The sequence below is a fragment of the Astyanax mexicanus genome, chromosome 13 (genome assembly GCF_023375975.1).
Source record: "Astyanax mexicanus isolate ESR-SI-001 chromosome 13, AstMex3_surface, whole genome shotgun sequence".
NCBI lineage: Eukaryota > Metazoa > Chordata > Actinopteri > Characiformes > Acestrorhamphidae > Astyanax > Astyanax mexicanus.
In genome coordinates, this window is record NC_064420.1 from 42,918,336 (window position 1) to 42,939,812 (window position 21,477).

A 21,477-nucleotide genomic window follows, 5' to 3' on the forward strand; every position below is an offset into this window, starting at 1 on the left:
GTTATTCCACCAAATATTGATTTCTGAACTCTTAAAATTACTTTATGAATATGAACTTGTTTTATTTGCATTATTTAAGATCTGAAAGCCCTGCATCTTTTTAACATAACATAACAATATTTTTATTTGGAATTTGGGAGAAATGTTGTCTGTAGTTTATAGAATAAAACAGCAATATTCATTTTACTCAAACATCTACCTATAAATTGCAAAATCAGAGAAACTGATTCAGAAACTGAAGTAGTCTCTTTAATTTTTTTTCAGAGCTGTATTTGTGTAAATTCATAATCTGTGGCTCCTGGTAGTAATGAGATTTTATTTCTGTCTCTTTGTGTTTGAAAGGTTGGCCACCCCTGTTGTACTATAGTAATCAAAGCCTTTATTTTATATGTGTTGATATTAAAACGTTTCTATAATTCTTTTTATACTTCTTAAACTAATAAATAAGCCTTAATATAAAGTGATAAATCAGTAAATAAATACATTTAAATGACCATGATGTTTTGCAGTGAAACATCATGAAACATCTCAAACCAAGAATACCTTAATCCTCCTGTGCAGTACAGTCTGTGACATTGAAGCAACATGGAGTAGAACTCAAACACTTGAGCCAAACGAGCAATTGAAGCAGCTTTTACCAAAGAATATGCTGTGACCATTATTCAATAAAATAATCATTATTCATTAATCGTCTTTGGGATTATTATATCAAATTAATCCTGATATTGATTTGAGGTAATACCACCCAGGAACAGCTCTAGGGCAGCGATACAATGCTGTACTTACAGAGCATTGTATCACTGTGGTCTTAACTGTCTTAAGACGTGACGAGTCCATTCTGCTGATGCTAGCCTGTTCTTATTATTTACCTCCTGAAATGCGCTAAATAATGGAACACAGGATGGATAGAGATGGATAATGGAATACAATAGGGTCGTAAACAGAAAAGGAAAATGAAACTTTTAAAGGTGAAACCCTGAAAACCAATCCAGTTAGCTTGCCTCAATTGTGAATTGTCATCATTGTGAATTGTGAGTCTGCTCCATCACATTGTTAGGTACACAATGGCCTGTAGTCTAGAGGGCACTTGTTATGTCCATGTATGTGAGTTAGATGTAGCGGAGCGGTGCGCTTAATTCGACAGTAGGCCAGGTTTGCTCTAGACATATAATAGCTTTGTTTAGTTAAGAGTGGCTGAGGAAAGCACTAACATTTAAACCCACACTATTCCGCACACTGTATCAACAGGTCGCATGCTCATCATCTCCACGTGGCATACACTTTTGTTATAAACAAACATAGTGGAACAGTCTCATGCAAGAGCAACAGCCATGTAATCACCTACCTAAAGAAGCCTATAGAAAGCTAAGGTCTCTGGTTCACTCTCTGTAAAGACACACTGCCCAGGGCTGTAAGCTGAGACTCGAGACCAGTTCTAAGACAGGGAGTTCGCTTTACAGTAAGGAGCCTTTGTTGTGCGGTGTGCGCTGACACTTTAGACACACTTTACATTTCCAGTGTGCTGCGGACCTTCGGCGTGGCACGGATTCAGTGAAAGCTGATCCCTCAGTAAGGAGAAGACGTTCTTGGCTCACAAAGACCCAAGACAAATCCCCTCCCGTCCACTCCCTGTTATTTGTTTCATCATTTTTACAATCCCCGCATTTTTCCCTCCGCCCTCCTCCTCCTTCTTCTCCTTCTCCTCTTCTCTCTTTCTTACCACTACCAGATTTTCTCATTTCTTCTCTTTGTTTCTTTTTTTTTCTTTATAGAGGTTCACCAATGAGGACCACCTCGCTGTCCACAAGCACAAGCACGAGATGACCCTGAAATTTGGACCTGCCCGGACAGATTCGGTCATCATCGCAGGTACTTTTTTCACACTGAGCTGATTAACTGGAGAGAATGCCCAAATGTAATCCAGTCACTTATTTCTAAAACCTTAAAAAAAAAAAATGTAATTGTCTCGTCTTGCGTTCAATAATCCGGATGCTTCTTCTTCTTCTTCTAATTTTTATTGGCTCTTCTTCACATCATACATTTATACAGTGATAATCTCAGATGGTCTGTGTAACTCTTCTAAATCAAAATGCTGATGAGTTTCTTGTGTTTGAGTTGATAGATAAAATAAAACTGTAATTTAGGAGCACAGTGTTCCGTACACTTTAGTATTAAATACAATTATAATTTTCTCTGATTTAAACTATATAATAGTTACAGATAACATCTAGATAAATATAATCTAGTGTCTTTTATTCCTCTTTCCATAAAGAAAAACTGTTTGTGTGACCAACCACATTGTGTTAAGCCTTTAAATCATGGTTGGTAGTGTGCAAATGGTGTGTGGGGTGTAAGTAAGTAAGTAAGAAAACTTTGACTAGTTTGTGGTTGTTTTACCCCCTTTTAACATGATATTTAACTCAAGCCTGAATGATAAAAGGATAAACATCAAGCTAATATCACAGCCAGTAATTAGACCTTTCTAAATTATGTTATTTAGCATTATATAACATAGAATATATGGACACAACATAATTTTGCTTACCCCATTATGATTTTTTCAGCATGGATAACCTAAATATTCTTAATAATACAAAGATTATTGCTTTTTAAGAGTGTGTAATTGTATAATTATGCTATTACATTATTATTTTAACAGTGATATAGTGCTTGTTGATGAGTAAATGATTTAGAATAAGTAGAGGGAAGTTTTTTCTTTCTTTCTTTCTTTTTTTACTATTGGTCCAAAATCAACCAATCAAAATTGTATAAATTTGGTTGCAGGTCAGCTCTTCCCTAGCTCAACCAATCATTACAGCCAGAATTTCCATAAGAGCCACTAAAACATGGGTGGTAATGTAATGGTGTTCAGTGTACGTGGCTCCTACATTATCAGATCAAGCAAATACAATACAACAAAGCATTCAACAGAGAGCGAAATGCAAATGAGATTTCAATACCAGTTTGCATTAATACTTTACAGACGAACGCCACTTCATACTTCTTTATTTATCTTGACTTAAAGCTGTTTTCTCTGGAATAATGGTGCTCCATACACTCTATTTGAGGGGATTGAGTTGGGGAGTAGGGGATGAATAAGGTGGGATGGTGATTATAACATTCTAACAACAGCCTGACCAGTGCTCTTGTCACTAAATGCAGACAGATTGTTAAAGTCAAGCTCCAAAATCTAGTAGAAAGCCTTTTTTGAACAGCAAATAGATAGATGGATAGGTAAAACTATTTATTTCAGAAGAAACGCTGATTTTTTTTATATCTATTTTATTCTTATTTTATTTTTATTCTATTTTAACTTTATCTTTATATTTGGAACCAGACCGTGAGATTACAATTTTGTTCCACCTCATGTACCACATGCGATGTGAATAACAATAAAGTCTCCTTGAATAGGTAGGTGTCCCAATACAAGGTTGCATAATCTGTTAGTAAACCTTATCTGGACTCCTATCTAGATAGTAAGAGTAGGACTCTTTATTATTATTTTATTTTATTAGTATTAATTTGGTTGCAAATCAATGAGTAGGCCTGTCACGATAAGAATTTTTTGTGGAAGATATATTGTCCCATAAATTATTGTGATACACATTATTTTTTGTAATTTTAAGACTATTAAACAAAATTTTAAATAATAACTAATCATAATTAGTCTGGAAATGATATACTTATTTCTTCACCTACTTTAGTTCACACTGTGTGTATGTTATGGAGTCACAGTTGTTGAAGCATGACTGGCTAAAATACTGTTCACTGTTATATGTGTGAACAAACATACAAATAAACACAATAGACAATATCACGATTATCAAAAATGATTGAGGTTGTGTTCATTAATTTATACGATAAATCAATATTGCAGTTATTGTGACGGGCCTATTATTGAGTGAATCCGGATACTTTTGTCCATATGAAATAATTCAATGTAAACTAAATCATCCACTGATCCGTATGATCATGTAACTTGTGTAAGTGTCTGTGGAGGATTTCAAGAATGGTGAGCAACAATGAATCAGTCTGGCCGTCTCATCCGAGTTGCATAATACACAGCGCGGCCATTTCTTGCTTCACAGCCGAAAGGGGAATTTTATTTGTATGCATTTCATAAGTAACGAGACCCGTTATTCTCCTGCCTCTCCAGACCAGACGCCGACTCCCACTCGTTTCCTGAAGAACTGTGAAGAAGTGGGCCTCTTCAACGAGCTGAGCATGCCCTTCGAGTCGGAGTTCCGCAAGGCCCAGGAAGATGACGACAAGAGGGCCAAAAACCCTGTGAGCAGTGGGACTGGGTGGAGGGCTTCAGTCAATCAGACAGAGCTGTTCCAAGCATGAGCAAGTCCGCAGCCTGTGGCCAAAGAGAGGGGGGGATTTATGGGCTGTGGACTGCTATCTGCTCCAGTGTCTCATGCTGTCTCGCCTCTCCCTTCCCCTCTGCTCTTATGCTATCAATCTCCTCCTCTCTCTCTCTCTCTCTCTCTCTCTCTCTCTTTTTCTCCTTCTCTTTCTCCTTCTCTTTCTCTCTGTCTCTCCTACAGCTGCCTGCCCCTGGCTCTTCAGCTCTGGACATGACTCTGCAGACGCCCTCAGATGTGGTCAAAGTGAAGGAGGAGGAGCTTGTAGAGGTAGACTCCTCCCCTCCGGCTAGTCCAGACTCCATCTCCAGCAGATCAGACAGCAATAACGAGTCGTATATGAGGGGAAAGGTAATATATAACACAACACATAACATATGCAGTATATGGACAAAAATTGTATAGTGCTAATAATGTTTTGTATGTATCGTATTTTTCACACTAAAAGGTGCACCGGATTATAAAGCGCACTGTCAATAAACCTCTATTTTCTGGTCTGTTTTCATACAGTCTTTTTTAAAAGGCGCACAGGATTATAACTAGTAGTAGGAACAGGGCTGTAGCCACGTTTTCCTTTTAATTCAGCAGGTTCACCTGTCAAGCTAAGCTAAGTTAGGTAAACAAAACTGTAGTTCTTTAAAAAAACTTTGCAGAAGAGTCAGAAAAGTCAAATGAGTGCTGGATGTTAATCTACACAGATTTCTCTCCTGAAAACTGTTTATTTGGGTGAGTAAAGCACTTCCGTTTATTTACAGTAAGCCTCGGTTAGCAGCTAATGCAGCCGACAGCACTATACTGAGGAATCCTGAGTGTTCCCGTAAGCCAGGATGATATCAGCTAGTGGTTTGTTCCACCTAGCTTGTTTGAACATGGTAAACACGCAGACTACAGTCCAATATACTATCCTCTGAACAGCAAAAGAGCTAGCTCTATGGTTAGCGGTTAGCGGCTAATGCTAATGCTAATGCTGCTCCAGCAGTGCTACCCAGGGTAAGCAGTAGGCTAGCAGCTGATAATACTCACATCTAGATGGCCAAGGAGCTAGCATCTAAGTGCGTTTAGTGGCTGATGCTAATACTGCTGGAGAACTAAACTGAAGCTCCTGTATAATGCTGTACTTCAGTGGAGTGGCTTTACTGCTTCTTACAACCTAATTGATAACATTCATACACAAAGCACACTTGATTATAAGGTGCACTGCCTATTTTTGGGATAATTAAAGGAATTTAATAGTGCCTTACAGTGCAAAAAATATGGTATCTTTGTTGCTTTAGAATTCCTGATATGTTTCTAGATAAATTTGACCATCATCATGCAAGGAGAACCAAATAAAACAAGTTGAACCAACATGTTAGACTTGGTCATATATTTATGAAGGAAAATAATCCAATATTAAATATCTGTGATTAGGGAAAAGTGTGTAAACCTTTAGGATTAGCAGATCATTTGAAGGTGAAATTGGATGAGTTGGGTGTTTCCAATCAATGTTTCCATTCAGGTGTGAGGTTTAATTTAGGAACAGCAATCTATCAAAGTCTGTTCTTAACATCACATGTGGAAGTGTATCATGGCACAAACAAAGGAGATTTCTGAGGACTGTAAAATATACTTTTTTACCATCTTTAAAGAGTGGATTTGGATTTCACCAATTCACAGTCAGACAGATTATATACAAATGGAGGAAATTTAAGACCATTGTTACCCTCCTCATGAGTGCTAGACCAACAATAATTACACCCATAGCAAGGCTGCAAGTTCACAAAGAAACAGGTTAGAAAGGTAACATCTAAGCAACTGAAGGGCTAATGTTAATGCTCATTATTCCACCATTAGAAAGACCCTGATCAGCAAATGTGTGAATGGCAAAGTTGCAATGAAAAAAAAAAAACAACGCTCTCTAAAAAGCTTTAAAAATCTTTCAGCAAATTATACAGAACCAGAGATTGAGGATCATGCAGCAAGACAATGACCCTAAGTACACAAAAGGCATTCAACCGAAGAATGTTTAAGGAGAATAAAGTAAATTTTTTTGAACAAGAAGACCTCAGTCCATAGTTAAAACTGTTTTGGATGGAGGATTGGACTAAAGTTGAAGTTCCTCCAAGCCAATGTTCAGAACTAATCAACAGTTAATGGAAATGTCTAGCTGATGATAATGAATGCCTGATACAAAGGACAGCTAAGCTTTTGCCAGTCACAGATATGTAATTTTGGATATTTTTTGGGATTGTTTGTTTCATTTGATTTGGTTCTTCTTGCAAGACAATCAGATTAAGTTTTAAATTAGTTTTAGGCAGAGATTCTTTCAGATTTTCCAGCACTTTTATGATATGATAATCCTTAGTTTTAGTAATAAATAATTTTTTAAGTAATTGGCTGGTGAGTGGGTCAGTTTGCGTACTGCAAAACGTGTATTATAAAAGCCAGCATCACAAAAATGACACGTTTTATTCATCCTCTGCTAAAGCTTAAGCCGTATCTGGCCCAGTTTATGAGTCTGTGTCATGTGGTCACAGAGTCGCAGTAAAGCGAAGCCATAAATACCCGTTGGTAGGGCAGTGCCAGTTTTGAATTGTATTGTTAGCGCTCAGAATATTAAACTCGAGTAACAAGGGGCTGAGAGAGTGGGGCAGAAGTGATGGCAGGTTGTCTAAGGAATGTCTTTATTTGTATGGGCAGAATGTGTGCTGTGACTGCTAATTTTAGATGTTGGCAGTTTTTTATTATTAAATAAACCTGGAGTAATTATCAAGCTTTTAAAAGATTGTTTCTTATTATTTATTACTGTTTTCCTGTATAGGAATCTCCTCCAAGGCCACCAGTGAGTTCAGCTCCCATCCCTACAATTGTACGGCCAGGCTCCCTTCCACTACACTTGGGCTATGACGCCCTGCATCCCACCATGCCTTCACCCACGTCAGTCATCACACAGGCCCCACCCTCTAACCGCACTCTTGGGTAAGAGTCAAGCTCTTGACGTTCATTGTGTGTCTGTTTAATGGTCAGACTGTATGTAGAAATTAGAGGTGTCAATTGATCAAAAAATGTAATCAGATTAATCACAACAATATTCTGTGAATAACTGTGATCAATCACGCTTGTTCTTCTTAAGATGCAAGTTTTTAAAGTGGATATTTGGAATGTATGAAATGTAAAATGCAATCATAGTTGTGTCAGTGATGTCAATTAAAATACTAGTATATACTTGTATGTTTGAGGGGAGATCAAGCTGATGATAAACTTTTTTTTTACTTTATAATAAACATCTCAGCATGGTTGTAAGGATTCTGAATTAGAACTTTGAAATTTGCTGAGTATAAAAGAGCTTTTCACACCTGTAGTTGGTTTCTATCGTCCGGATCAGTTGATGAGTTTGTTTATTGGGAGAGTTTCTCCCTCTTGTTTGGTTTGGTTTCACACAAGCATAAATCTAAACTCACCAAAATGTGCACCAATAAACCAAGTAAATATAGTGAGAAGATTCTGTGTTCCAGTGTGTATATCTGTGCAGTGTGAAGCTGCTTTAACACAGAATGCTGAAAACGTGCCGCTGCGCTTTCAAACAGTGGCTGCAAACAGTGAACACTGCCCTTACCATGCGTGTTAACAGCATGTAGCAGCAGAGACAGCGTTTGTACATAGCAGTATATTATCTGGATAAAATATGAGATTAATCTGCACCTTATCAGAAATTTAGCTCAATTAAAAAGAAGTATATGCATCAAGGAACATATCAGAGTTCAAATAAAGCCTGATACTGTGTTGTGTGCCAGATAAATGGGATGTTCCATTTTCATAGTTGTGCGGGTGTTTAACATTACTCAGTCCACAGGATAATCTCATGAATATGTGTGAATACATTATAGACGGCATTACCACTCACAGTAGACAGTGCAGTGGGTACTTATGATTGTGTCCAGTGGTGTCTAGCTAGAATTGTCTGTCCAGACAGACAAAGAACTCAGGAAACCCACAGTCAAAAGTAGCAGTCAAAAGTTTGGACACACCTTCTACATTTTTAGCAGATTAATATAAAAGACACTAAAACAATTTAGGGGCACATATGGAATTACATAGTAAACAGTAAAAACAGAAATGTTCGTCCTCCAAATTAATCGCCTGATTTAACCCTGATGAACTGAGACGGTGATTTGAGGTGATTTAATTGGGATGAGCTGGAGCTTCACAGCGTGAAGGACAAACAGCAACTATTGTTCAGCACCTCCAGGAACTCCTTCCTTCAAGATGCTGAGAAAACTATTCCAGGTGACTCTCCCTCATGAAGACACTGAAATTAAAATTAATACCAAGAGTGTACAGATCTGTCCTCAAAGATAAATGTGCTACTTAGAAGAATCTAAAACAGGGGTGTCCAAACTTTTTTTGTTGGGGACCAGAAAGAGAAATATATTTGAAGTCACGGGCCAGACTCTGTAATTAAACAAATAATGAAATATACCACTTTAAATAATACTTTTTTCCTGATTATTTCATTTACTCACCATTTCACTTGACTAACTGGCTTTATCTTTGACAGTGTTGTGTTAACTAAGATTTTTCAAATTGATGTTTAATTTCATGATGTCTCTTAATATAAAACTCCTTAATTACGGCAACTTTTAGACTCTTTGGCCCGTTTTTCTGCGCTAGAAATGCACACTCTCTCCGCTTTTAGACTCTTTGGTCAGATTTTCTGCGCTAGAAATGCGCACTCTCTCCGCTTTTAGACTCTTTGGCCCGTTTTTCTGCGCTAGAAATGCACACTCTCTCCGCTTTTAGACTCTTTGGCCTGTTTTTCTGCGCTAGAAATGTGCACTCTCTCCGCTTTTAGACTCTTTGGTCCTATTTTGTGCGCTAGAAATGCGCACTCTCTCCGCTTTTAGACTCTTTGGTCCGATTTTGTGCGCTAGAAATGCGCACCCTCTCCGCTTTTAGACTCTTTTGCCCCGTTTTTCTGCGCTAGAAATGCGCACTCTATCCGCTTTTAGACTCTTTTGCCCCGTTTTTCTGCGCTAGAAATGTGCACTCTCTCAGCTTTTAGACTCTTTTGCCCCGTTTTTCTGCGCTAGAAATGCGCGCACTCTCAGCTTTTAGACTCTTTGGTCAGATTTTCTGCGCTAGAAATGCGCACTCTCTCCGCTTTTAGACTCTTTGGCCCGTTTTTCTGCGCTAGAAATGCACACCCTCTCCGCTTTTAGACTCTTTGGCCTGTTTTTCTGCGCTAGAAATGTGCACTCTCTCCGCTTTTAGACTCTTTGGTCCTATTTTGTGCGCTAGAAATGCACACTCTCTCCGCTTTTAGACTCTTTGGCCTGTTTTTCTGCGCTAGAAATGTGCACTCTCTCCGCTTTTAGACTCTTTGGTCCTATTTTGTGCGCTAGAAATGCGCACTCTCTCCGCTTTTAGACTCTTTGGTCCGATTTTGTGCGCTAGAAATGCGCACCCTCTCCGCTTTTAGACTCTTTTGCCCCGTTTTTCTGCGCTAGAAATGCGCACTCTCTATCCGCTTTTAGACTCTTTTGCCCCGTTTTTCTGCGCTAGAAATGCGCGCACTCTCAGCTTTTAGACTCTTTTGCCCCGTTTTTCTGCGCTAGAAATGCGCATCCTCTCCGACTCTTTTGCCTGTTTCTGACACCTAGCGTTCAAACTTTTAATCTCACATTATAAAAACCTGCTTAACGGCTGGCCAACTTTCATTCTATTTCTAAAATACCTCGCGGGCCGCTCCTAAAAAGGAAACGGGCCGCAAATGGCCCGCGGGCCGTAGTTTGGACACCCCTGATCTAAAGTATAAAACATATTCTGGTTGTTTAACTGTTCCTGTATATCTATAATGTCTTCGATATTACATTTACAATGTATAAAACCCTACAAAGAAAGAAAACGCAGTGAATAAGAGGATGTGTGTTCAAACTTTTGACTGATCATGTACATGTCACAATATTTTTATGTAATATCACTTAACAATCCAAAAGCTGTCAATAAAACACAGCTCTGAGGGCGAAAAACGGTCGGTGTGGCTTCCCTCGGCTTTGTTCCTGCAAGAGAAAACAAATCGTGTGGACCACATAACATTCAACCTGTCGGGACAAGTAGGCTTGTCTACTGTCAGTCATACTGTGCATCTACAGCACACAATGGGAGGATGTAGTCTAGACTTATAGCTCTTATAGCTCAGTTCTGATAACATTTCAAATGTAAGAGAGAATTGGTAAATGTTCAAGTTGACAATGTATCTTTGAACTGTTGTTTAACATTGAGGGAAAAAAAAACATCAAAGGAGGAATATGCGTGATCTAGAGCAAAGATAAAATCTCTCGAGTGTCTCTGTGGCTTTTCAGCTCTAGAGAGAGCTCAGGCAGTTGAAGGGCATGAATTGTGACCCTGATCTAGCTTTATATCTGCTGCATAATTCAGTTTGCATAATTCTAAACCGAGCAGATGACCTTACTGCTGCTAACTTATGCAGTTTCCAATGACTTTCATGCAAAACAAAGACGAACTTGTGCACAGCACTGTGTTATAAACACCTCTAACCTTCAGGCATCTTCTGTCTGTCCTTGATCTGTGACCCCACCTTTAAATAAGCCTGTTAACCTCTTAAACTCTACAAAACCGCACTGTAGTTATATTTCTTTCTTTGGTCATGACTTAGGAACAACTCAGCCAGTTTGCATTGCTTTGCATGTAGTTATTGGGTAGTAATCCTTAGGGTGTAATAAAAAAGTCAAGGTTTGGCTGTACAGTATCATTATTACAGCATTACAACCTTAACACAACACAAGGTCAGTGTATATGCAAGAACCAATAGGTATTCTGATATTTATTACAATGCAAGGGCTACAATTAAATACAGCTCCAGTTTCTGAATTAGTTTCTCTTATTTTGCTATTTATAGGTTTATGTTTGAGTAAAATGAACATTGTTGTTTTATTCTATAAACTACAGAAAACATTTCTCCCAGATTCCAAATAAAAACATTGTCATTTAGAGCATTTTTTTGCAGAAAAAAATAGAAATGGCTGAAATAACAAAAAAGATGCAGAGCTTTCAGACCTCAAATAATGCAAAGAAAACAAGTTCATATTCATAAAATAGTTTTAAAAGTTCAGAAATCAATATTTGGTGGAATAACCCTGGTTTTCATCACAGTTTTCATGCATCTTGGCATGTTCTCCTCCACCAGTCTTACACACTGCTTTTGAATAACTTTACGCCACTCCTGGTGCAAAAATTCAAGCAGTTCAGTTTGGTTTGATGGCTTTTGATCATCCATCTTTCTCTTGATTATATTCCAGAGGTTTTCAATTTGGTAAAAGAAACTCATTTTCAAGTGGTCTCTTATTTTTTTCCAGAGCTGTATATGGCAAATTGTTGTGATACTGAAAGCAAGACAATGTAATGCTATTGTTTAAATCAAATGTTTGAAAAGCTGTGATGGTATAAAAAAAAAAATATTTTAAAAATATCTGAGAAAAGAACAGGGGCATTTAACGACAGTACCACAATGTTTTCTAGGGGGCGGAGTTTAAACACAACACTAAATGGCACCAACCTTTACATGTATGCTGTACATCAAAAAACTGCCATAGTAGTATCATTTTTTTAATATGTATAAAAGAAAAATCACAGAAAGAGCAATATCATATGCAATGTCGTATAATAATTTTATAAACAAAAAAAGGAGAAATTGAACATTCTTGCTGTTCTCATGTACCAGAGGTTGATTGTATCTGCTCATAATGTTTTATTGCTATTCCAGTAATTGTTTTTATTTTATTTCAATTTTTTATTCCATTTCCTCCCCAATTTACAACGCAAATTACCCAACCCACTCATTAGGACTCCCCCTCTCACTAGTGATGCTCCGACATCAGGAGGGTAAAGACTAGTACATGCCTCCTCCGATACATGTGAAGTCAGACTCCGCCTCTTTTAGAACTGCTGCTGATACAGCATTGCCGAGTAGCATCACAGCACACTCGGAGGAAAGTGCAGCGACTCGGATCTGATACATCAGCTCACAGACGCCTAGTGCTTATTGACATCATCCTAGAAGTGATGAGGGGAGAGAGCGCCATATACCCACCCAGAGAGAGCAAGGCCAGTTATGCTCTCTCAGGGCTCCAGTAGCTGATGGCAAGCTACATGAACGGAAGTCGAGCCAGCGATCTTCCGATTGTAGTGGCAGCGCTTAGACTGCTGGACCACTTGGAGTCCAGCAGAATGGATTATATTAATATCATGAAATGTTTGATCAATGACTTTTGGTACAGTCTGGTGAAAATCTAAATATTTATTACAGTAAAAAAATTATATTGCAAATATTTTCCGGTATCAAGCAGCTCTAAGTCACAGAGAGTAAGAGATTAAGGTGTTTTGGTTTTTTGTGACTCGTTATCTGTTTTACACCGACAGGGATTTTACAGTCATGAAAAACATGGAAAAGTCATGGAATTTGAAAATAGCAATTTCCAGGCCTGGATAAGTTTTGGAAAAATAAAAATACCCAGAAAGTTTTGGAAAAGTCATGAAAATTTTCTCTACAAATCTTTGTGTTTCAGTTTATTGATAGAGAAAATATATTTTAAGCTAATTTTTTTTTAGTAATTTAGCCCTGCATGATGGAGCTGTCAGGATCTGACAAACATTTTATTATTAAAGATTGTGTCAGATTCATTTTAGTCCTACTGTAATCAATTTTAATTATAGTTTTAGTTGATTTTTGGTTTTATTGTCCATGTCTGCACTGTTTTAAAAAAATGTATGGTCATGACAATTTGCCTTGAAGCCATGGAAAAGTCATGAAAAAAAATCATGGAAACTTATTGGTTAAAAAGTGTTTGAACCCTGACTGGTGTGATTGTGGTTTATGCACTTTACTGTGTTGTGGATGTTTAGACTGTTTGGTCAGTCTGAGTCTGTCAGATAAAATAATAATTTCATTCATAAGCGTGGCTCATATTTAATTGCCTTCCGCTCTCACAAAGCCTGTTGTCAGCTCATATGATGAGTCAGCCCCTGTTGTCGTTGATTCATCACTTCAGTGACGTTTGGGCAGGAACGGATGTTTAGTATTAAGTTGTTAGGTTTGGATCCTGGAATCCGCCATGTGTGCTGCATGCTGTAGTGCAGTCCCTGAATCATACAGCCAAACACAAGCAAGTCTGCCGTAGACATGGAGTGTACACGGAAACAACTCTCACACACATGTGAAGCTTTATAGGCTCTGTGCCAGACGGGGTTCTGCAAGGGCGTCTGGAATTGAGTAGAGCGGTATCTGATAGAGAGCTAGAGCTTGAGTTCTTCAGCCAAATCATGTATTGATTCCTGTTAGCTTTAACTTTGACATATCAGATCAAGTTTTTGGCTGAAACCGAACAAAATTAAACTTTTGTAAAAAGTCGATTATCAAACTTGTTTTTTCTTTTCTTTTCTTTCATTCCCTTTCCAACAAGTTTTTTTTTCTTTTTTTTCTCCAATACAACATTTACATAGCTTTGATGTATTTTTATCTTTCTTTTTAAGAAGGAAGGAGTTACAAAACTAACCTCTTAAGACCCGAACTCTTGCATGAAATGCATTTTTATTGCTATTTGGGCTAATTGGAACCTAATTAGTGTAAAAACAAAGAATTATCTTTTTACATGATGTAGTTTTTGAGAAAAATGATGTCCACATATGAGGACTTTAGTTTTAGATTTAGATAGAACACAATGAAGTCGCAATAAGTCATGATGTGCAAAACATTATTTTTGTGCCTAAACAAAGAAGCATTTTTTGCCTGAGTGGAAAACAAAAGTAAAAACAAAAAGTGCTGCTTCAACACAAAGACATAAAGTAAAAAACATAAACATTTACTGTATGTACTGTTCATTTAAATTTCTGAGCAAAATCGAAACTGTAATGTGTTAATCTCTTCTGCCACCACTAGGTGACAGTATAATGGCCTCATAAGAGGACACCAGGCCCTTGTAGAGTAAAATTTTATTCTCCTTAGCTACAACAAAGCTAAATAAATTTAGCCTAGTAGTGCTGTTGTAATTGTGAATTTACGTCAGCAGCAGTGCTATTCTTATCATACATTCATGCACTCAAGTTTGGTGCACCAATGTGCTATGTTAGCTAGCTAGCTAGCTAGCTACTGTCCTAGCCCTGTTAAGCTCTTATCTTTCAACTTGAAAACAGATAGGTATGGAAGATGAAGCTGATAACAAGCATGCTACGTGATGCTAAATGCTTTATTTTAATTCATTCATGCAAGTGAAGCTAAAAAAGTAACTTCAAACTGCTGTTTGATAGCTTTTTTCTTTCGGCTCCATCCTGCATTGTATATAGCAGAGCTCTGTTATGCAGCAACACTGGGAAGAAGGGGTGGAGTGTGGGGCTGCAGCTGCTGCTGCTGAAAAAAAATCCTAACATTAGAGAAAACACAGAAATATGACTTTATTCTTATTCATTATTTATTCTTATTCATAAGTTTGGTTGCATCTCTAGTTAGACTCTGGCATTAAGGCATTTGATGTCAAAGAAAACAGGTCTCACTGGCCCCAATGTGATTTTTGTAAGTGGAGAGGGATCGAATAGCATAGTTTCTTCATTTAGTACGATATGCACCCCAGCTACATATGTGCTCATGATTTTATCAGGGGGGATTAAGATCGATTCCACTTAGATATACATGAATCCAGGCATTTATACTTTATTGACTGTAGTTCAGTACTAGTAAAGCCCTTAACCTCTGTCTGTCTGCTCTATCTAAAGGTCTCCCACAGGGCCGTACCCGATGATGATGCTCCCCAACGGTCAGGCAGTTCCTCTGCTCCCAGGCCCAGTGCAAATGCCATCTGTAATATCTGTAAGCACCAGTGAACCTCCTCCTCCCCCCCCCCCCTCTGCTCAGAGTCATCAGAGCCTGTTGGTATTAGAACTTCATGTCTTGTATATATGATCTGCTCTGTGTTTTCTTTCTAGCTGGCTAGGCCCATGTGTATGGTGCCCAACATTCCAGGAATCCCAGGCCCTCCGCTAGGGGGAGGCGGCAGTGGGTCCTCGTCCCCATCTGGTTATATCCCCCACTCCGAGGCCAAGATGGTGAGGATACCACATGTTTTGTCTCCCTTCCAAACCCAGACTCTTTGTGAAATAGTCTGTGAGGCAAGCAAACATGCTCTGAAATTTTTAGTCCGGCCATGAGAGGATCTCACATGGGTGACACTTTTCACAACAAACAGGCAAACACTGGCTCCTCTGTTTGCTTGGGTCTTGAAAATTGCAGACTGCTTTCTTGCAACAAGGCCTTTTTACACTACGCATAACTCTTAATACGCTCTAAAATTTACGTCAGATTATTACAGCTGCTAATTTCGAGTTAGAGAATGTCCTAAAACTCTATGTCCTAAAACTCTGTCCTGTTCTTGTGTTGTTCTCTTTCAGAGACTAAAAGCAGCCTTATCTCACCAGTCCTCAGCAGCCCAGGGATGTGTCGGTGTGGCCATGGGCTCCAGCGCTATGGTGCCACAGAGGATGGAGCAAAGCCAGCTATTGGTGCAGCATCCTGACGCCCCATCCCCTGCACAGCCACAGGTCTGCTAATAAACACAAGCACGCACAATATACAGCATAGTATTGCATCTGGATTTGTGTCTTCTAGGTCTAGAATGGACTAGATCTAAAATGATAGAGACACTAAATAACATGACTTCTAACCTTAAAGGAGAACTCTGGTGTTAAATTGACTTTGGGTATAGTGATGTAGTATAACAATAACTAAAATATAAGAGTACTTACCTTTGTAGCATACACACCTTCGCTCTCCTGCAGATTTCCGAGATCCAGTAAGTTTGGGCTTTTTGCTCGATCGCTTAACAACGATCGCAATAGCTTTTTACAGCATTATCCAGGCTCAAAGTAGTTCCACACCTTCTTGGTAGAAGAGAGAGAGAGCTGTGACATTTAAAACGAGGCATTAATAAATTAAAAAGTTCTTAAAAAACACGTTTAAATGTTTACATCCCGTAGCGCACACATAATAATAATAATAATTATTATTTTCATTAATATGCCATACCATATGTCTGTCTTTACTAAAGAGCATAATACATAATTCTCTTAGTTTTTAATACTGAACTTTAAAGCAACCAGAAGCTCTGGAATATGTTTCTATATGAGTCGAGTGAAAGTGTTTCAGTATGGTTTAAGTGACACGCCGCTAGTGGCAGAAAATAGACCTGAAGTGTGATCACAGAGCGTTCAACTTTTACATGCCCATATTTGCCCAGTGAAAAATAGTTTCACACTGCCTGCTTATCTTCTGAAAGTGCGCCTCTTTAATGCCAGTTGTATTAATTTACAGAGGATTCAATTATGTAGCACAAAAGCAAAAAAACTGTGACTGTGTACACATACAAGAAAAACACACACAATTACAAAACATTTATCAAATGATCTCTTAGACCTTTTCTAATGTTTTATAGATGATCGTGTTTTGGCCAAATAGTTTAAATCATTCCACAAATTTCTCTCCCTATATTTTACTGAAAATAGGAAATATCAAAAGACTGACAAGTTGTACACTGATTAATTGATTAATCTCTGAAATTGTAATAAAGTAAATAAGTTAACACTTTATAATAACTTGCATTAATATAGAATTAACTAATGATTAATATCTTTTTTTTTTCTTTTTTTTCTACATTTTAAGGAAGAAAAACTTCCTAACATGTTTTTTTAATACTAAACTAAACACGTTGGGATCATTAACTGGAATTGATGAACATTTTTCAGGTTTTATATTTTTATTACTATTACTACGATTTATTAATGTTGATTATATTCAAATTCTGATGAGCTAAGGATTTGTTAACATTTCTAAATATAAATATCAATGCTGATGCATCAATGCAACTAATTGTCATGTGTAATAATGTGTTGATATTCAAATGTTGATGAACTTGTTCACATCTACTTATCATTAGTTAACCACCAGAAATAACTTTTATAGGGTTACAAATGTGAAAGAACTTTTTGAAAAGATTCCACCAGCTAAAATACTTAATTTTCTGGAAATTCTTCATATGAAGACTCTGATTTCTGATGAAGTCTGTAATGCTCAAGTTATGAACATTGTTGATGCCATAAAATAGCCAATATGTTGCTGATATGGCACAAAACCCAAACAAACAAACAAACTTATCATTAGTTAAAAGTATATTAATGAAAGTTATTATAAAGTGTTACCATAAATAATGATTTGCTATGGGATATTTCCATCAATAAATACATTAAAATAAAAGCACGTATTTGAAATATATTAATATTATAAATAAAGAGAATCTAAAGTTTCTGAAATAAAGGAGCAGATGGCATGTATAAAATAAAATTGTTGCAATACAAATAAAATGTAGAAAATGTACACTCTGGAGCTCTATTACAGTATGAAATATATTGATAAAATAAGGCAATAATAAAGGAAAAAAAAAAAAGAATTAAAAGTAGAATATGTGTAATAATATCCGGTTAATTAAAATGTGCTTGGATTGGATCTAAAGCTCACTCTAATAACTGTGGGTTGCTGAATAGTGTTGTATTAATCAGGGGTTAATCACAAGTCCCGACGTGTCCAGGTTTCTCCAGCTCAGCCCACGGGCGGCAGACGGCGGCGGACGGTAGACGACGACCCAGACGAAAGGAGGCAGCGCTTTTTAGAGCGTAACCGAGCGGCCGCCTCCCGCTGCAGGCAGAAACGCAAGGTGTGGGTCAACTCTCTGGAGAAGAAGGCTGAGGAGCTGACCTCCATGAACGTGTCCCTGACGGTGAGATTACCAGGCACTGTCTCTAACTCAGGCCCGAGGCGTTTATCTCCTTCAAACTCTGAGACGTTGATGTAATGTTGAGGTGTTTCTGACTCACTCGAGAGAGAGAAACATCTGAAAATGCAAACCAGAGTTTAAATGAGTAATGTGTTGAATGAGTTGTTCATGTCCTTGATTGCCTCTTTGTTAGACGATCAACTGGCTCATACTTCTCCTCTCTGTATTTGTGTGTGTCTGTCTGTGTGTGTGTGTGTGTGTGTGTGTGTGTGTGTGTGTGTGTGTGTGTGCATCAGAATGAGGTGTCTCTCTTACGAAATGAGGTTGCTCATCTGAAGCAGCTGCTGCTGGCCCATAAGGACTGCCCTGTCACCACTCTACAGAAGAAGGCTGCATACCTGGGTGAGTCAGACCATGAGAGAAGATCTGTAAATCATAAATCATGACTGGTGGCATGCTGAGCTTCTCAGCCATCTTAATATATGTACATGTGTACTGTACATACATGAAATGATTCTGTATGGAAAATTACTAATCCATATTCATAGTTTAAGGTTTTATTGATGGGTTAAGATTTGTACAGTTTATTTTCTATAAACATGAATGTGATCAGCAACATTGCACGTGCTGTGTATACATATATATATATATATATATATATATATATATATATATATATATATATATCGCTGTCCAATAAAAAGCAAGTATCTTCAAAACTCTTCAAAATGACCTAAAATAAACTCTTTTTACATTGACTTTCATTAAAAGTTTACAAGGTTTTTTCTCTCTCTCTTTTCATTGGACAGCAACGATATACGATATACAGCTCTGAAAAAAAGAGACCACTTCAAAACTATGAGTTTCTTTGATTTTACCAAATTGAAAAACTCTCAAATATAATCAAGAGGAAGATGGATGATCACAAGCCATCAAACCAAACTGAACTGCTTGAATTTTTGCACCAGGAGTAAAGGCATAAAGTTATCCAAAAGCAGTGTGTAAGACTGGTGGAGGAGAACATTCCAAGATGCCTGAAAACTTTGATTAAAAACCACAGTTATTCCACCAAATATTGATTTCTGAACTTAGAACTTTATAAATATGAACTTGTTTTCTTTGCATTATTTGAGGTCTGAAAGCTCTGCATCTATTTTTGTTATTTCAACAGTATTTTATTTGGAAGAATTAAAAAAATGGAAGAAATGTTGTCCATAGTTTATAGAATAAAACAACAATGTTCATTTTACTCAACCATATACCTGTAAATAGCAAAATAGGAGAAACTGATTCAGGATCTGTGAAGTGGTCTTTTATTTTATTTTATTTTTTTACATTAATAGAGATTTCCATCAAGAGTGCAACTTGTGGGCTGTTTGATGGTTTTAGGTTTTGCAGTGTTAGGAGTCCCATTTTATTCTTGGGAGAGTGCTGCATGGTATTAGAAAATGTATATGATTTTGCAATATTTAAAAAGTGCAGGAGTTTGATTTTGATTTGATATTACTCAGAAATCACCAGAAGTAAATGAGCAAACATAATATTAATAATTAATTCTGTGTACATAATTAAATAAAAAAATACATATATCTGCATATCTGTTAGATCTGTTGGGGTAAAGGAGAATAAATGCAAATTTCCATTTGTATCAAGCAATATGTAACATGATGCATTATTTAATTTGCCTTGCGTGACATTGCATGTACTGCAGTGTGAACATTGCATGCGTCAGTTGTTTTTCAGTGATTCTAATAATGTATGTGTGATAATACTGTGCAGTTAAAGGAGAAATCTGGTGTGAAATGGACTTGGGTAGTGAAACATGATAACAAATATGAACTTTTGTTAAAAAAAAGCCCACGTCCGTTACCCCCCAGCATTTTAAATACAGCGCTTTTAGCCAATGCTTCCAACAGGTTTCTTCTGACTCTAACTACAGGAGTTGGACAATGAAACTGAAACACCTGTCATTTTAGTGTGGGAGGTTTCATGGCTAAATTGGAGCAGCCTGGTGGCCAATCTTCATTAATTGCACATTGCACCAGTAAGAGCAGTAAGAGTGTAAAGGTTCAATTAGCAGGGTAAGAGCACAGTTCTGCTCAAAATATTGCAATGCTGGTGCATCTGTGACCAAGACAGCAAGTCTTTGTGATGTATCAAGAGCCACGGTATCCAGGGTAATGTCAGCATACCACCAAGAAGGACCAACCACATCCAACAGGATTAACTGTGGACGCTGTAAGAGGAAGCTGTCTGAAAGGGATGTTCGGGTGCTAACCCGGATTGTATCCAAAAAACATAAAACCACGGCTGATCAAATCACGGCAGAATTCAATGTGCACCTCAACACTCCTGTTTCCAACAGAACTGTCCGTCAGGACAATAAATTATTGTGGTGCTTCAGTTTCATTGTCCAACCCCTGTATGTATTAATTGTTGATTTAATATGTTTTAATATATTTTTTAAATATTTTATTCCTTATTATTTCTCATTTATTTTTAAATGTTTTCAATCCCTTTGATGTTGTACATGCATGTACATCGGCAACATTGTAAATGAGGGTCACCCTCAATGTTTTTCCCCTGAAAATATAGGTCAGGGATGGGCAACTGGCGGCCCGGGGGCCGCACACGGCCCTCGTCATCACTCAGTGCGGCCCGCGAATAGATCAAAAATAATTTAATAATTTCATAATTAAAAAAAAAAAAAAAAAAAAAAAAACGTAATTCTACTTTTGACCGCTAGAGGGCGCTGCCAAACAACCACGAAAATTGACATTGACATCCAGTCCATAGTGAGCCAGCAGGCCAAACCACAGCTCTCTCATTAGCTTCAATAAATGTTGGGCCTCTGTGGTCTAGTTTTCTGCTATTATTGAATGAGCTATTTGCAATCAGTTTTTAAATCTTTTTTGTTCTTTGTTATAAATGAGTTCAAATGCCTTTTGCACTTTTATAAGCAAATGTTTTGTCCTTGTTGCTTATGAAGGACTTGTTATAATGAACTTATTTTACACAGAGGAACTACTGTATTTGCAATCAGTTTTTTAAGCAAACTTTTTGTTCTTTGATATGAAGGACTTCCTTTTTGCACTTTTTTTAAGCAAACGGTTTGTCTTTTGCCGTATTAAAATGCATTAATATGCAGAAAATAGTTGTTGATAAATGTTGGTGCTGTAAACATACAGATATAAATTTATATAAAATTTGTTCTTATTGAAAATCATTTGTAGCGTTTTTCATATTCAATTATTTGAAGTGCGAGGTCATGTGGCCCTCCAATGGTCATGCTGAAAAAA

At 37.4% G+C, this 21,477-nt stretch overlaps 1 protein-coding gene across 2 annotated transcripts in view; it reads left to right on the forward strand.

Annotated features, from left to right (window-relative positions):
* atf7a (activating transcription factor 7a) overlaps positions 1-21,477 on the forward strand; it is a 68,003-nt gene that overhangs the window by 38,280 nt on the left and 8,246 nt on the right. For both annotated transcript variants that reach the window (XM_022676878.2, XM_022676877.2), the window contains 9 exons: positions 1,773-1,869; positions 4,157-4,287; positions 4,551-4,718; positions 7,168-7,325; positions 15,132-15,225; positions 15,342-15,461; positions 15,804-15,953; positions 17,993-18,181; positions 18,475-18,580. In XM_022676878.2, coding sequence (XP_022532599.1) covers positions 1,773-1,869; positions 4,157-4,287; positions 4,551-4,718; positions 7,168-7,325; positions 15,132-15,225; positions 15,342-15,461; positions 15,804-15,953; positions 17,993-18,181; positions 18,475-18,580 — 1,213 coding nt within the window. The remainder of the gene's footprint in view (positions 1-1,772; positions 1,870-4,156; positions 4,288-4,550; positions 4,719-7,167; positions 7,326-15,131; positions 15,226-15,341; positions 15,462-15,803; positions 15,954-17,992; positions 18,182-18,474; positions 18,581-21,477) is intronic.